The sequence below is a fragment of the Nerophis ophidion genome, linkage group LG21 (assembly GCF_033978795.1).
Source record: "Nerophis ophidion isolate RoL-2023_Sa linkage group LG21, RoL_Noph_v1.0, whole genome shotgun sequence".
Lineage (NCBI taxonomy): Eukaryota > Metazoa > Chordata > Actinopteri > Syngnathiformes > Syngnathidae > Nerophis > Nerophis ophidion.
This window is the reverse complement of record NC_084631.1, coordinates 41485411-41504098: the sequence shown is the minus strand read 5'-3', so window position 1 is coordinate 41504098 and position 18688 is coordinate 41485411. Positions and strand designations below refer to the sequence as shown.

At 32.6% G+C, this 18688-nt stretch overlaps 1 protein-coding gene across 1 annotated transcript in view; it reads right to left on the bottom strand.

The window, feature by feature from the left end:
* khdrbs3 (KH domain containing, RNA binding, signal transduction associated 3) overlaps positions 1 to 18688 on the bottom strand; it is a 274142-nt gene that overhangs the window by 244539 nt on the left and 10915 nt on the right. The window contains 1 exon segment of the mRNA XM_061882635.1: positions 12643 to 12781. Within this exon segment, the coding sequence (XP_061738619.1) occupies positions 12643 to 12733 (91 nt within the window). The 5' untranslated portion in view covers positions 12734 to 12781.

Sequence of the window (18688 nt, the reverse complement as noted above, 5' to 3'; positions counted from 1 at the left end):
ATTGAACCCTTCTGATTAAAAGTTGATGAAAGAGCTTTGATAACTGCTCCGGTTTTGATTTTACGAGCCTTCAAAGAACTGCTGCGCTGCTGCTGCCGCGCTGCTGCCGTCTCAAGATGGCCGCTTAAAAGCAGGAAGCACCAGTGTGACCACACAATGCAGAGATGGTAGGTACTGTGCAGGTAAAGATATGTTGATTGGGTGAAAGAAGGAAGCACCAGTTTGACTCCAGGATACAGGGAAGGTAGGTAAAGTGCAGGTAAAGATATGTTGTCTGGGTGATGGCAGGAAGCACCAGCGTGTATGGGTGACAGAAAGAAGCACCAGTGTGACCCCAGGATGCAGGGAAGGTAGGTAAAGTGCAGGTAAAGATATGTTGATTGGGTAAAGGCAGGAAACGCCAGCAAAAGTCAATCCTAGACACCTGAACATCCATCCTTCCAATTTCTAGCACTTATTTCCTTTGGGGTCGCGGGTGCCTATCTCAGCTACAATCAGGAGGAAGGAGGCGTACACTCTGGACAAGTCGCCACCTCATCGCAGGACACCTGAACAATCTGTGCTAAAGTGACAAATGAAATGCTGGCAGAAGCCGAGTTGAGAATAAACGGCTCATCCGCGCCTGACTTATTGCAGCCGTTTGGCTACCTTTCGGGGCTTTTAGGCAGAAAAGCCAAATGGCTGCCCTTTAGGAGTTTGTGTTTGAGAACCACTGGCCTAGTTTGGATGTTTGTCACTTTGATCAGACTCTTCCCTCCGTTAGCTTGCCCTCAAAGCTGGAAAAAGTTCTAATCTCTTCAAACTCTGTTTTTGGGGATAAGTATCTTCATATTTTGGGGGGGCATGGGGGGGGGGGGGGGGGACGCCTCATCACTAATTTATACTTCAGACTTCTTGGGTTAGGATGCCCACGAGTGAGGGAAAATCCGCTTTGGCGCGGCATCAAAGGCAAGAGATAGCGATTCATTTGGGGGGGCGGGCGGCATTGTGTGATACTGATACTGATACTGATCTGATATCGTATGGCCGTTGACACACGCAGCGAGACGTCCGACCGGGGGACCTGAACGCTGTTATCGCCAACTTGGAAGTGTGCTGCTTCGCTTTCATATGTGAGATCCAGGAGGAGGAAGTCGGGCAGGAACAGGAAGACAACATCACTTCTGTTCCTCACTTTGACTTTACTGCTAATGCGATTTACATGCGGTTTACATGCAGTTTACATGCGGTTTGCATGTGGTTTGCATGCGATTTAAATGTGGTTTGGATGCTGTTAACATGTGGTTTACATGTGGTTTGCATGCGGTTTGCATGTGGTTTGCATGCGATTTAAATGTGGTTTGGATGTGGTTTACATGTGGTTTGCATGCGGATTACATGTGGTTTGCCTGCGGTTTGTATGCGATTTAAATGTGGTTTGGATGCTGTTAACATGTGGTTTACATGTGGTTTGCATGCGGTCTACATACAGTTTGCATGTTAACATGTGGTTAACGTGCAGTTTACATGCCGTTAACATGCGGTTTACATGTGGTTTTGCCTGCGGTTTGTATGTGATTTAAATGTGGTTTACGTGCTGTTTACATGTGGTTTACATGTGGTTTGCATGCGGTTTACATACAGTTTGCATGTTTACATACAGTTTGCATGTTAACATGCGGTTTGCATGCGATTTACATGTGGTTTGCCTGCGGTTTGTATGCGATTTAAATGTGGTTTGCATACAGTTTGCGTGTTAACATGCGGTTAACGTGTGGTTTGCATGCGGTTTACATACAGTTTGCATGTTAACATGTGGTCAACGTGCAGTTTGCATGCGATTTACATGCGGTTTGCCTGCGGTTTGTATGCGGTTTACATGTGGTTTGCATGCTGTTTACATGTGGTTTACATACAGTTTGCATGTTAACATGCGGTTAACGTGCACTTTACACGCGGTTTGCATGCAGCTTATATGCCGTTTGAATGCCGTTTACATGTGGTTTACATGTGGTTTGTATGCCGTTAATGTCAATCAATCAATCAATCAATGTTTACTTATATAGCCCTAAATCACTAGTGTCTCAAAGGGCTGCACAAACCACTACGACATCCTCGGTAGGCCCACATAAGGGCAAGGAAAACTCACACCCAGTGGGACGTCGGTGACAATGATGACTATGAGAACCTTGGAGAGGAGGAAAGCAATGGATGTGGAGCGGGTCTAACATAATACTGTGAAAGTTCAATCCATAATGGATCCAACACAGTCGCGAGAGTCCAGTCCAAAGCGGATCCAACACAGCAGCGAGAGTCCCGTTCACAGCGGAGCCAGCAGGAAACCATCCAAAGCGGAGGCGGATCAGCAGCGCAGAGATGTCCCCAGCCGATACACAGGCGAGCAGTACATGGCCACCGGATCGGACCGGACCCCCTCCACAAGGGAGAGTGGGATATAGGAGAAAAAGAAAAGAAACGGCAGATCAACTGGTCTAAAAAGGGAGTCTATTTAAAGGCTAGAGTATACAAATGAGTTTTAAGGTGAGACTTAATGTGCAATTTACATTTCTTCCTGAACTACGTCAACATTAACCAGGCATCTGGAAAATCTCTGCAGCGCACAAAATAAACAACTCATCCTGCACTACTGTTGTCCTGATACCAGTTTTTTAGTACCGGTGCCAAAATGTAATTTGATATTTTTAAGCCAGTGATGCATTCAGGCCACAAACACAGTGGGACAAAGCCAACACCACACCGAGTGTGACACTGTCAATCAATGTCATCAACAGCATGTCATTTTGCTGCAAGCCAACTCTTATTTTGAAGGGTGACTGCGAGGACGCCCCCATCTGATGTATGCTTCTTCTACTCCATCAAACTCCTAATTGAGGGCCACATGGCAGTTATGTTGGCCCTCAGAGGGCCACGTCTAACAGTCAGTGATATTATTACACAATTGCCTTTACTGTTCCTGTAAATGGAAAAAAAACAGCAGCGCCGTCTTTCAACTGGCAACTCAGTTAATAGAATTTTACAGTGTTTTTTATTTTACTGTCAATACAAAACTGCATTTTTACAGCAAAATTCTGGCAACTCAGCTGTCGGATTTTACCATAAAAAAACGACAAGTGCAGATTTTAGAATGTGTGCTGATGTGAATAAACTTATCAGTATCAGCGACCAGGACTATTTTCCCCATTCAAAATTAAATGGCTATTTTTACAACTTCCACCATTTCCACTGCTTGTATCACACATGTCACACGCAAGTGAACAGACTGCATGACTGTATCACACATGATATCACTCACACAGAAGTAAACACTGTAGGACTGCTTGTATCGCACATGATATCACACACACACACGTAAACGGGCTGTAGGACTGCTTGTATCGCGCATGATGTCACACGCAAGTAAACATGCTGCAGGACCGCTTGTAATGCACATGATATCACACACAAGTAAACACGCTGCAGGACTACTTGTATCGCACATGAAATCAGACACAAGTAAACACACTGCAGGACTGCTTGTATCGCACGTCACACGCAAGTGAAATGACTGCATCGCACATGATATCACTCACACACAAGTAAACACACTGCAGGACTGCTTGTATCGCACATGATATCTCACACAAGTAAACACGCTGCAGGACTACCTGTATCGCGCATGATATCACACACACACAAGTAAACACACTGCAGGTCTGCTTGTATTTCATATGATATCACACACAAGTAAACACACTGCAGGTCTGCTTGTATTTCATATGATATCAGACACAAGTAAACATACTGCAGGATTGCTTGTATCAGACATGATATCACACAAGTCAACATGCTGCAGGATTCTTTGTATCTCACACAATATCACACATTAGTAAACATGCTGAAGGATTGCTTGTATCGCACATGAAATCAGACACAAGTAAACACACTGCAGGACTGCTTGTATCGCACGTCACACGCAAGTGAACTGACTGCATCGCACATGATATCACTCACACACAAGTAAACACACTGTAGGACTGCTTGTATCGCACATGATATCACACACACGTAAACATGCAGTAGGACTGCTTGTATCGCACATATCACACACACACACGTAAACACGCTGTAGGACTGCTTGTATCGCACATGATATCACACACACACACACACGTAAACACGCTGTAGGACTGCTTGTATCGCACATGATATCACTCACACACAAGTAAACACACTGTAGGAGTGCTTGTATCGCACATGATATCACACACACACACGTAAACACACTGTAGGACTGCTTGTATCGCACATAACACACACACAAGTAAACACACTGTAGGACTGCTTGTATCGCACATGATATCACACACACACACACGTAAACACGCTGTAGGACTGCTTGTATCGCACATGATATCACTCACACACAAGTAAACACACTGTAGGACTGCTTGTATCGCACATGATATCACACACGTAAACACGCTGTAGGACTGCTTGTATCGCACATGATATCACTCACACACAAGTAAACACACTGCATGACTGCTTGTACCGCACATGATATCACACACACACACGTAAACACGCTGTAGGACTGCTTGTATCGCACATGATATCACTCACACACACAAGTAAACACACTGTAGGAGTGCTTGTATCGCACATGATATCACACACACACACACACGTAAACACGCTGTAGGACTGCTTGTATCGCACATGATATTACTCACACACAAGTAAACACACTGTAGGAGTGCTTGTATCGCACATGATATCACACACACACACACACGTAAACACGCTGTAGGACTGCTTGTATCGCACATGATAACACACAAGTAAACACACTGTAGGACTGCTTGTATCGCACATGATATCACACACACACGCAAACACACTGTAGGACTGCTTGTATCGCACATGATATCACTCACACACAAGTAAACACACTGTAGGACTGCTTGTATCGCACACGATATCACACACACACACGTAAACACGCTGTGGGACTGCTTGTATCGCACATATCACTCACACACAAGTAAACACACTGTAGGACTGCTTGTATTGCACATGATATCACACACACACACACGTAAACACGCTGTAGGACTGCTTGTATCGCACATGATATCACTCACACACAAGTAAACACACTGTAGGACTGCTTGTATCGCACATGATATCACTCACACACAAGTAAACACACTGTAGGACTGCTTGTATCGCACATGATAACACTCACACACAAGTAAACACACTGTAGGACTGCTTGTATCGCACATGATATCACACACACGTAAACATGCTGTAGGACTGCTTGTATCGCACATGATATCACTCACACACAAGTAAACACACTGTAGGACTGCTTGTATCGCACATGATATCACACACACACACACGTAAACACGCTGTAGGACTGCTTGTATCGCACATGATATCACTCACACACAAGTAAACACACTGTAGGACTGCTTGTATTGCACGTGATATCACACACACGCACGTAAACACGCCATAGGACCGCTTGTATCACACATGATATCTCACACAAGTAAACACGCTGCAGGACTACCTGTATCGCGCATGATATCACACACAAATAAAACACACTGTAGGACTGCTTGTATCACACATGTCACACGCAAGAAAACACGTAGTACTGCTTGTAATGCACATGATATCACACACAAGTGAACACAATGCAGGACTGCTTATATTTCATATGATATCAGACACAAGTAAACACGCTGCAGGATTTTTTGTATCTCACATATCACACATTTGTAAACATGCTGTTGCTTGTATCACACACACACACACACACACACACAAGTAAAGCGCTGCAGGACCGCTTGTATTGCACACGATATCACACACACACACAAGTAAACACGCTGCAGGACCGCTTGTATTGCACACGATATCACACACACACACAAGTAAACACGCTGCAGGACCGCTTGTATTGCACATGATATCGCACACAAGAAAAGACGTGGAAGATTGCTTGTATTGAAGATAATATCACAGACAAGTAAAGACTGTCACGACCGCTTGTATCGGACATGATATCACAGACAGGTAAAGACGTGTAGGATCGCTTCTATCGCACATGATATCATGCATTTTACATGCATTATTATTGTTTTTTTTGCTGATATGGGACAGATATCCGATGTCATTATGGTGACAAGACACTTAAAAAACTGCTATATAAAGTAAGACCTCAGCAAGTGCACATGATGAAATAGTCCTGGAGTTTGATATCACAGCACTTACTGAGCTTCTCATCCAGAACACTCCCCTAATTCCTCCTGAAAGCAAGTCTCCGCGGACCAGCGATAATCTCACATTCATATTTGCGGCTCGCAGAATTATCACGTAGAAAAGTCAGCAGCAAGAAGGCAGAAGAGAAAAAGAACATCACCCTGCGCAACATTTACTGCCCATTTACACAAGTTCTGTGCATCCCGCTTTCATGAAATATCAGCCATGAGTTGAGACATACAATTATCTAATATATATATATATATATATATATATATATATATATATATATATATATACATACATACACACACACACACACACACACATACACACACACACACACACACACACACACACACACACAGTTAACCTGACACAAAGTAAGTCATTGGCTTGAACAAGCAGTTAGTTTCCACTAATAAAGTACCGTGCACTAAACTTCCTCTGTCAGTCTTACTTTAGTTGATATATTTATTTTATTCACTTTAATGACACTTTAATGTCTTGTTCAAAACAACACAACTGCTCTTATTGATATCTAAAAAGGTTCAAACTGTATTTGCGTAGAATTACAAGACATTTATGAGTGTTCATTATTTATGTGCAGCATAGAAAAAGACCTTAAGCCCTAAAATGGGACTTTAACAAATAAATGTGTTTTACGGTAATCATCATGGTTATTATTGTTATTTATTACTATTATTGTCATTAGATATCCTTCAAGTGTTATTGATAGTCCATTTGCTCCACAAGTTTACTTGCAAATAGAAAATATTTACTTGGTTTTGTTTTTATCTATATGAGCACACACATACTGTACAGTATATAACTATCAATATACAGTATATAGATGAAAATATAGAGTATAGATGTCAATATAAAGTATATAGATGTATACAAACAGTACATAGAGATAAATATACAGTATTTATATCTGTAAATATACAGTATATAGATGTCAATATACAGTGCATACATAAATATACAGTACATATGTTAATATAAAGTACATAGTGGTAAATATACAGTACATATGTCAATATACAGAATATGGATGTCAATATACAGTATGTAAACAAATATACAGTACATACATGTAGATATACAGTACATAGCAGTAAATATGCATTATATATATATATATATGTATATATACATTACGTAGACGTAAATATACAGTACATAGATATCAATATATAGTATATAGATGTAAATGTACAATACATAGATGTAAATATTCAGTATATGTATGTCAATATAAAGTATATATATGTCAATATAAAGTATACAGATGTATATAAAGAGTATAGAGATCAATATACAGTATTTATACATGTAAATATACAGTATATAGATGTCAATATAAAGTATATAGAAGTATATAAACAGTACATAGATACATATACAGTATTTATATATGTCAATATACAGTATATGGATGTCAATATACATATACAATATATAGATGTCAATATAAAGTATATAGATGTATATAAACAGTACATAGATATAAATATACAGTATTTATATCTGTAAATATACAGTATATAGATGTCAATATAAAGTATATAGAAGTATATACACAGTACATAGAGATACATATACAGTATTTATATATATCAATATACAGTATATGGATGTCAATATACAATATATATATGTAAATATACAGTATATAAATGTCAATATATAATACATAGAGGTAAATATATAGTACCTAGAGGTAAATATACAGTATATAAATGTCAATATATAATGCATAGATATAAATATACAGTACATAGAGGTAAATATCCAGTATATAGAGGTAATTATACAATATATGGATATAAATATACAGTATATAGAGGTAAATATACAGTATGTGGATGTCAATATACGATATACATATACAATATATAGATGTATCTATACAATACATAGAAACAAATATACAGTATATATCAATATACAGTATATGGATGTCAATATACAATATATATGGGTAAATATACAGTATATAAATGTCAATATATAATGCATAGATATAAATGTACAGTACATAGAGATAAATATACAGTATATCTGTAAATATACAGTATATAGATGTCAAGTATATAGAAATATATAAACAGTACATAGAGATAAATATACAGTATTTGTATCTGTAAATATACAGTATGTGGATGTCAATATACATATACAATATATAGAGGTAAATATACAATATATAGGTGTCAATATACAGTATATAGATGTATATATATACAATATATAGAAATAAATATACAGTATATATCAATATACAGTATATAAATGTCAATATATAATACATAGAGGTAAATATATATAGTACCTAGAGGTAAATATACAATATATAAATGTCAATATATAATGCATAGATATAAATATACAGTACATAGAGGTAAATATCCAGTATATAGAGGTAATTATACAATATATAAATATACAGCATATAGAGGTAAATATACAGTATTTGTATCTGTAAATATACAGTATATAGATGTCAATATATAATACATAGAGGTAAATATACAGTACATAAAAGTCAATATATAATGCATAGATATAAATATCCAGTATATAGAGGTAATTATACAATATATAGATATAAATATACAGTACATCGAGGTAAATATACAGTAAAGTAACAGCACATATACACGCCTCACGCGGTAGGAATCAAATATTCTATGATGGTTCTGCTTTTTAAGCAACTTTGATATCGCAAAACAATATTTATAAGATAAATCCAGTTTAGAAAAAGAGACAAAAATATTACCAAAGTGTTATTTTTTGTAGTTCAAACCACATTGAAATGAATGCATTGTGTGGATTAACATATTTGTGTTATTATTTCCACATCAAATCAACTTACTTCAAGTTTCCACGTGCAAGATTGAATCTATTTCAAAAGTTATTCAATAAGAAGCCAAAAGTGCAAAACAATAATAATGTTGGTGTTGTGAATGAATGCAATCTGAACTCCCTTGCTGCAGTGTATATTTACGTAGATGTAAATATACAGTACATAGATAAATATATAGTATATACTGTAGATGTGAATGTACAATACATAGATGTAAATATACAGTATATGTATGTCAATATAAAGTATATATATGTAAATATACAGTATATAGATGTATATAAACAGTACAGAGATAAATATACAGTATATAGATGTCAATATAAAGTATATAGTTGTATACAAACAGTATATAGAGATAAATATACAGTATTTATATCTGTAAATATACTGTATATAGATGTCAATATACAGTACATACATAAATATACAGTACATAGCAGTAAATATGCATTATATATATATATATGAGTAAATATACAATACATAGAGATCAATATATAGTATATAGATGTAAATGTACAATACATAGATGTAAATATACAGTATATGTATGTCAATATAAAGTATATATATGTCAATATAAAGTATATAGAAGTATATAAACAGTACATAGATATAAATATACAGTATTTATATATGTCAATATACAGTATATGGATGTCAATATACAATATATATATAGGTAAATATACAGTATATAAATGTCAATATATAATACATAGAGGTAAATATACAGTATAGTACCTAGAGGTAAATATACAATATATAAACGTCAATATATAATGCATAGATATAAATATACAGTACATAGAGGTAATTATACAATATATGGATATAAATATACAGTATATAGAGGTAAATATACAGTATGTGGATGTTAATATACGATATACATATACAATATATAGAGGTAAATATACAATATATAGATGTCAATATACAGTATATAGATGTCTATATAAAATACATAGAAATAAATACAGTATTTATCAATATACAGTATATGGATGTCAATATACAATATATATAGGTAAATATACAGTATATAAATGTCAATATATAATACATAGAGGTAAATATATATAGTACCTAGAGGTAAATATACAGTATATAAATGTCAATATATAATACATAGAGGTAATTATACAATATATAGATATAAATATACAGTACATCGAGGTAAATATACAGTAAAGTAACAGCACATATACACGCCTCACGCGGTAGGAATCAAATATTCTATGATGGTTCTGCTTTTTAAGCAACTTTGATATCGCAAAACAATATTTATAAGATAAATCCAGTTTAGAGAAAGAGACAAAATATTACCAAAGTGTTATTTTTTGTAGTTCAAACCACATTGAAATAAATGCATTGTGTGGATTAACATATTTGTGTTATTATTTCCACATCAAATCAACTTACTTCAAGTTTCCACGTGCAAGATTGAATCTATTTCAAAAGTTATTCAAGAAGAAGCCAGAAGTGCGAAACAATAATAACGTTGGTGTTGTGAATGAATGCAATCTGAACTCCCGTGCTGCAGTGTATATTTACGTAGACGTAAATATACAGTACATAGATATCAATATATAGTATATAGATGTGAATGTACAATACATAGATGTAAATATACAGTATATGTATGTCAATATAAAGTATATAGATGTATATAAACAGTACAGAGATAAATATACAGTATTTATATCTGTAAATATACAGTATATGTCAATATAAAGTATATAGAAGTATATACACAGTACATAGAGATACATATACAGTATTTATATATGTCAATATACAGTATATGGATGTCAATATACGATATACAGATATACAATATATAGAGGTAAATATACAATATATAGATGTCAATATACATCAATATACAGTATATGGATGTCAATATACAATATATATAGGTAAATATACAGTATATAAATGTCAATATATAATACATAGATATAAATATACAGTACATAGAGGTAAATATACAGTATTTGTATCTGTAAATATACAGTATGTGGATGTCAATATACGATATACAATATATAGAGGTAAATATACAATATATAGATGTCAATATACATCAATATACAGTATATGGATGTCAATATACAATATATATAGGTAAATATACAGTATATAAATGTCAATATATAATACATAGAGGTAAATATGTAGTACCTACAGGTAAATATACAGTATATAAATGTCAATATATAATGCATAGATATAAATATACAGTACATAGAGGTAAATATACAGTATTTGTATCTGTAAATATACAGTATGTGGATGTCAATATACGATATACAATATATAGAGGTAAATATACAATATATAGATGTCAATATACAGTATATAGATGTATATATATACAATATATAGAAATAAATATACAGTATATATCAATATACAGTATATAAATGTCAATATATAATACATAGAGGTAAATATATATAGTACCTAGAGGTAAATATACAATATATAAATGTCAATATATAATGCATAGATATAAATATACAGTACATAGAGGTAAATATCCAGTATATAGAGGTAATTATACAGTATATAGATATAAATATACAGTATATAGAGGTAAATATACAGTATTTATATCTGTAAATATACAGTATATAGATGTCAAATATATAGAAGTATATAAACAGTACATAGAGGTAAATATCCAGTATATAGATGTAATTATACAATATATAAATATACAGTATATAGAGGTAAATATACAGTATCTGTAAATATACAGTATATAAATGTAAATATATAATACATAGAGGTAAATATATAGTACCTAGAGGTAAATATACAGTATATAAATGTCAATATATAATGCATAGATATAAATATACAGTACATAGAGATAAATATACAGTATATCTGTAAATATACAGTATATAGATGTCAAATATATAGAAGTATATAAACAGTACATAGAGGTAAATATCCAGTATATAGAGGTAATTATACAATATATAAATATAGAGGTAAATATACAGTATTTGTATCTGTAAATATACAGTATATAAATGTCAATATATAATGCATAGATATAAATATCCAGTATATAGAGGTAATTATACAATATATAGATATAAATATACAGTACATCGAGGTAAATATACAGTAAAGTAACAGCACATATACACGCCTCACGCGGTAGGAATCAAATATTCTATGATGGTTCTGCTTTTTAAGCAACTTTGATATCGCAAAACAATATTTATAAGATAAATCCAGTTTAGAAAGAGACAAAAATATTACCAAAGTGTTATTTTTCGTAGTTCAAACCACATTGAAATAAATGCATTGTGTGGATTAACGTATTTGTGTTATTATTCCCACATCAAATCAACTTACTTCAAGTTTCCACGTGCAAGATTGAATCTATTTCAAAAGTTATTCAAGAAGAAGCCAATAATAATGTTGGTGTTGTGAATGAATGAATGCTGCAGTGTACCTAATGCAGTGTCCAAGCAAGCAGCGGGGCTTACCTTGGTCCAGCAGCCGCATGGAGTGTCGGAAAGCCGGGTCCAGCGTGCCCTTCTCGGCCAGCAGCTCCGGCAAGTAGTGTTGGTTCTCCATGCCGTCCTGCTCTCGCGCTGCCGGCAAGGCGCACTTCGCTCGCAATCACTAACAAAAACAAACAAACAAAAAAATCAAAACTTGAATGAAGGACGTTGGAGCTGCTGACCAAGAGAAGACAACCAAAAAAATGTCAGAAAAAATGTTTCAGGCGGGAATAATATATTTGTCCAATGTTTGCTTGGATACATCCGAGGCAAGAGTTAGATCCAGGCCGGGCTCGCCTCCTCTTCTCTGGGCGAACACTCTGCCAGCATCCCGCTCTCCTAAGCGCCGCCGCGGGGAGCCCTGCTGCCTCCTGATTGGTCCGCGTGGGCGAGGAGGGGCGGGGCTAAAACGGAGGGGAACTGTCCGCGGTGCTGAAGCAGTCACGCGGTCATATATAATCAGCATTTTAGGGATTTTTTATACAGCAGAGGTCACCGAGCTTTTTGGAAGCAAAAGATACTTCTTGAGTACTGATTCAGGCGAAGGGCTACCAGCTTGATACACACTTAAATACATTGCCAGAAATAGAAAATTTGCTCAATTTACCTTTAATAAATACATCTACATATACATATAAAAAAATGGGTATTTGTCTGTCATTCCGTCGTACTTTTTTTTCCTTTTACAGAAGGTTTTTTGCAGGGAATAAATGTAAAAAAAAAAAACACTTAATTGAATGATTTAAAAGAGGAGAAAAAACAAAAAATGACAAATTTTGAAACAGTTTATCTTCAATTTCGACTCTTTAACATTCTAAATTCAACTGAAAAAAATGGAGAAAAACTAGCCAATTTGAATCTTTTGGAAAAAAATAAAAAAATAATTTATGGAACATTATTAGTAATTTTTCCTGATTAAGATTAATTTTAGAATTTTGATGACATGTTTTAAAAAGGTTAAAATCCAATCTGCACTTTGTTAGAATATATAACAAATTGGACCGAGCTATATTTCCAACAAAGACAAATCATTATTTCTTCTAGATTTCCCAATTCAAAAATTTCAAAAGAAATTCAAAAGACTTTTAAATAAGATTTAAATTTGATTCTACAGATTTTTTTAGACAATTTGCTCAATTTACCTTTAATAAATATCTCTACGTATACATTTTTAAAAAATGGGTATTTGTCTGTCATTCCGTCGTACTTTTTTTTCCTTTTAGGGAAGGTTTTTTGCAGAGAATAAATGATGAAAAAAAAAACACTTAATTGAACGATTTAAAAGAGGAGAAAAAATAAAAAATGACAAATTTCGAAACATAGTTTATCTTCAATTTCGACTTCTAAATTCCATCCATCCATCCATTTTCTACCGCTTATTCCCTTTCGGGGTCGCGGGGGGCGCTGGCGCCTATCTCAGCTACAATCGGGCGGAAGGCGGGGTACACCCTGGACAAGTCGCCACCTCATCACAGGGCCAACACAGATAGACAACATTGACACTCAACCGAAAAAAATGGAGAAAAACTAGCTCATTCGAATCTTTTGGAAAAAAAATAAAAAAAGTAATTTATGGAACATTAGTCATTTTTCCTGATCAAGATTAATTTTAGGATTTTGATGACATGTTTTAGAAAAAACAAAAAATGACAAATTTCGAAACATAGTTTATCTTCAATTTTAAAATCCTAAATTCAACTGAAAAAAATGGAGAAAAACTATCCAATTTGAATCTTTTGGAAAAAAATAATTTATGGAAAATCATTAGTAATTTTTCCTGATTAAGATTAATTTTAGAATATATAACAAATTGGACCAAGCTATATTTCTAACAAAGACAAATCATTATTTCTTCTAGATTTCCCAGAACAACATTTTTTAAAAAGAAATTCAAAAGACTTCAAAATAAGATTTAAATTTGATTCTACAGATTTTTTAGATTTAGACAATTTGCTCAATTTACCTTTAATAAATAAATCTACATATACATTTTTAAAAAATGGGTATTTGTCTGTCATTCCGTCGTACTTTTTTTTTTCTTTTTACGGAAGGTTTTTTGTAGAGAATAAATGATGTAAAAAAAAATACTTAATTGAACGATTTAAAAGAGGAGAAAAAACAAAAAATGACAAATTTTGAAACATAGTTTATCTTCAATTTCGACTCTTTAACATTCTAAATTCAACTGAAAAAAATGGAGAAAAACTAGCCAATTTGAATCTTTTGGAAAAAAATAAAAAAATAATTTATGGAACATCATTAGTAATTTTTCCTGATTAAGATTAATTTTAGAATTTTGATGACATGTTTTAAATAGGTTAAAATCCAATCTGCACTTTGTTAGAATATATAACAAATTGGACCAAGCTATATTTCTAACAAAGAAAAATCATTGTTTCTTCTAGATTTCCCAGAACAAAAATTTTAAAAGAAATTCAAAAGACTTTTAAATAAGATTTAAATTTAATTCTACAGTTTTTTTTAGATTTAGACAATTTGCTGAATTTTCCTTTAATAAATAAATCTACATATACATTTTAAAAAAATGGGTATTTGTCTGTCATTCCGTCGTACTTTTTCTTCCTTTTACGGAAGGTTTTTTGTAGAGAATAAATGATGCAAAAAAAAATTAATTGAACGATTTAAAAGAGGAGAAAAAACAAAAAATGACAAATTTCGAAACATAGTTTATCTTCAATTTCGACTTCTAAATTCCATCCATCCATCCATTTTCTACCGCTTATTCCCTTTCGGGGTCACGGGGGGCGCTGGCGCCATTCTCAGCAACAATCGGGCGGAAGGCGGGGTAGACCCTGGACAAGTCGCCACCTCATCGCAGGGCCAACACAGACAACATTGACACTCAACCGAAAAAAAATGGAGAAAAACTAGCTAATTCGAATCTTTTGGAAAAAAAATAAAAAAAGTAATTTATGGAACATTAGTCATTTTTCCTGATCAAGATTAATTTTAGGATTTTGATGACATGTTTTAGAAAAAACAAAAAATGACAAATTTCGAAACATAGTTTATCTTCAATTTTAAAATTCTAAATTCAACTGAAAAAAATGGAGAAAAACTATCCAATTTGAATCTTTTGGAAAAAAATAATTTATGGAAAATCATTAGTAATTTTTCCTGATTAAGATTAATTTTAGAATATATAACAAATTGGACTTAAATTTGATTCTACAGATTTTAGATTCAGACAATTTGCTCAATTTACCTTTAATAAATAAATCTACATATACATTTTTAAAAAATGGGTATTTGTCTGTCATTCCGTCATACTTTTTTTTTCCTTTTACGGAAGGTTTTTTGTAGAGAATAAATGATGAAAAAAACACTTAATTGAACGGTTTAAAAGACGAGAAAACACAAAAAATGACGATTAAATTTTGAAACATAGTTTAACATTCTAAATTCAACTGAAAAAAATGGAAAAAACTAGCTAATTTGAATCTTTTGGAAAAAAAATTTAAAATAATTTATGGAACATTATTAGTAATTTTTCCTGATTAAGATTAATTTTAGAATTTTGATGACATGTTTTAAAAAGGTTAAAATCCAATCTGCACTTTGTTAGAATATATAACAAATTGGACCAAGCTATATTTCTAACAAAGACAAATCATTATTTCTTCTAGATTTCCCAGAACAAAAATTTTAAAAGAAATTCAAAAGACTTTTAAATAAGATTTAAATTTGATTCTACAGATTTTTTAGACAATTTGCTCAATTTACCTTTAATAAATATCTCTACGTGTACATTTTTAAAAAATGGGTATTTGTCTGTCATTCCGTCGTACTTTTTTTTTTTCCTTTTACGGAAGGTTTTTTGCAGAGAATAAATGATGTAAAAAAAACACTTAATTGAACGATTTAAAAGAGGAGAAAAAATAAAAAATGACAAATTTCGAAACATAGTTTATCTTCAATTTCGACGCTTTAAAATTCTAAATTCAACTGAAAAAAATGGAGAAAAACTAGCTAATTCGAATCTTTTGGAAAAAAATAATTTATGGAACATCATTAGTAATTTTTCCTGATCAAGATTAATTTTAGAATTTTGATGACATGTTTTAAAAAGGTTAAAATCCAATCTGCACTTTGTTAGAATATATAACAAATTGGACCAAGCTATATTTCTAACAAAGAAAAATCATTGTTTCTTCTAGATTTCCCAGAACAAAAATTTTAAAAGAAATTCAAAAGACTTTTAAATAAGATTTAAATTTAATTCTACAGTTTTTTTTAGATTTAGACAATTTGCTGAATTTTCCTTTAATAAATAAATCTACATATACATTTTAAAAAAATGGGTATTTGTCTGTCATTCCGTCGTACTTTTTCTTCCTTTTACGGAAGGTTTTTTGTAGAGAATAAATGATGCAAAAAAAAATTAATTGAACGATTTTAAAGAGGAGAAAAAACAAAAAATGACAAATTTTGAAACAGTTTATCTTCAATTTCGACTCTTTAAAATTCTAAATTAAACTGAAAAAAATGGAGAAAAACTAGCTAATTTGAATCTTTTGGAAAAAAATAAAAAAATAATTTATGGAAAATCATTGGTAATTTTTCCTGATCAAGATTAATTTTAGAATTTTGATGACATGTTTTAAAAAGGTTAAAATCCAATCTGCACTTTGTTAGAATATATAACAAATTGGACCAAGCTATATTTCTAACAAAGACAAATCATTATTTCTTCTAGATTTCCCAGAACAAAAATTTTAAAAGAAATTCAAAAGACTTTTAAATAAGATTTAAATTTGATTCTACAGATTTTTTTAGACAATTTGCTCAATTTACCTTTAATAAATATCTCTACGTATACATTTTTAAAAAATGGGTATTTGTCTGTCATTCCGTCGTACTTTTTTTTTTTCCTTTTACGGAAGGTTTTTTGCAGAGAATAAATGATGTAAAAAAAACACTTAATTGAACGATTTAAAAGAGGAGAAAAAATAAAAAATGACAAATTTCGAAACATAGTTTATCTTCAATTTCGACTTCTAAATTCCATCCATCCATCCATTTTCTACCGCTTATTCCCTTTCGGGGTCACGGGGGGCGCTGGCGCCATTCTCAGCAACAATCGGGCGGAAGGCGGGGTAGACCCTGGACAAGTCGCCACCTCATCGCAGGGCCAACACAGACAACATTGACACTCAACCGAAAAAAAATGGAGAAAAACTAGCTAATTCGAATCTTTTGGAAAAAAATAAAAAAAATAATTTATGGAACATTAGTCATTTTTCCTGCTCAAGATTAATTTTAGGATTTTGATGACATGTTTTAGAAAAAACAAAAAATGACAAGTTTCGAAACAGTTTATCTTCAATTTTAAAATTCTAAATTCAACTGAAAAAAATGGAGAAAAACTATCCAATTTGAATCTTTTGGAAAAAAATAATTTATGGAAAATCATTAGTAATTTTTCCTGATTAAGATTAATTTTAGAATATATAACAAATTGGACCAAGCTATATTTCTAACAAAGACAAATCATTATTTCTTCTAGATTTCCCAGAACAAAATTTTTTAAAAGGAATTCAAAAGACTTCAAAATAAGATTTAAATTTGATTCTACAGATTTTTTGGATTTAGACAAATTTCTCAATTTACCTTTAATAAATAAATCTACATATACATTTTTTAAAAAAAGGGTATTTGTCTGTCATTTGTACTTTTTTTTTTCCTTTTACGGAAGGTTTTTTGTAGAGAATAAATGATGAAAAAAAACACTTAATTGAACGATTTAAAAGAGGAGAAAACACAAAAAACGACGATCAAATTTCGAAACATAGTTTATCTTCAATTTCGACTCTTTAACATTCTAAATTCAACCGAAAAAAAATGGAGAAAAACTAGCTAATTCGAATCTTTTTGAAAAAAAAAAAAAAAAAACATTTATGGAACATCATTAGTAATTTTTCCTGATTAAGATTAATTTTAGAATTTTGATGACATGTTTTAAATAGGTTAAAATCCAATCTGCACTTTGTTAGAATATATAACAAAT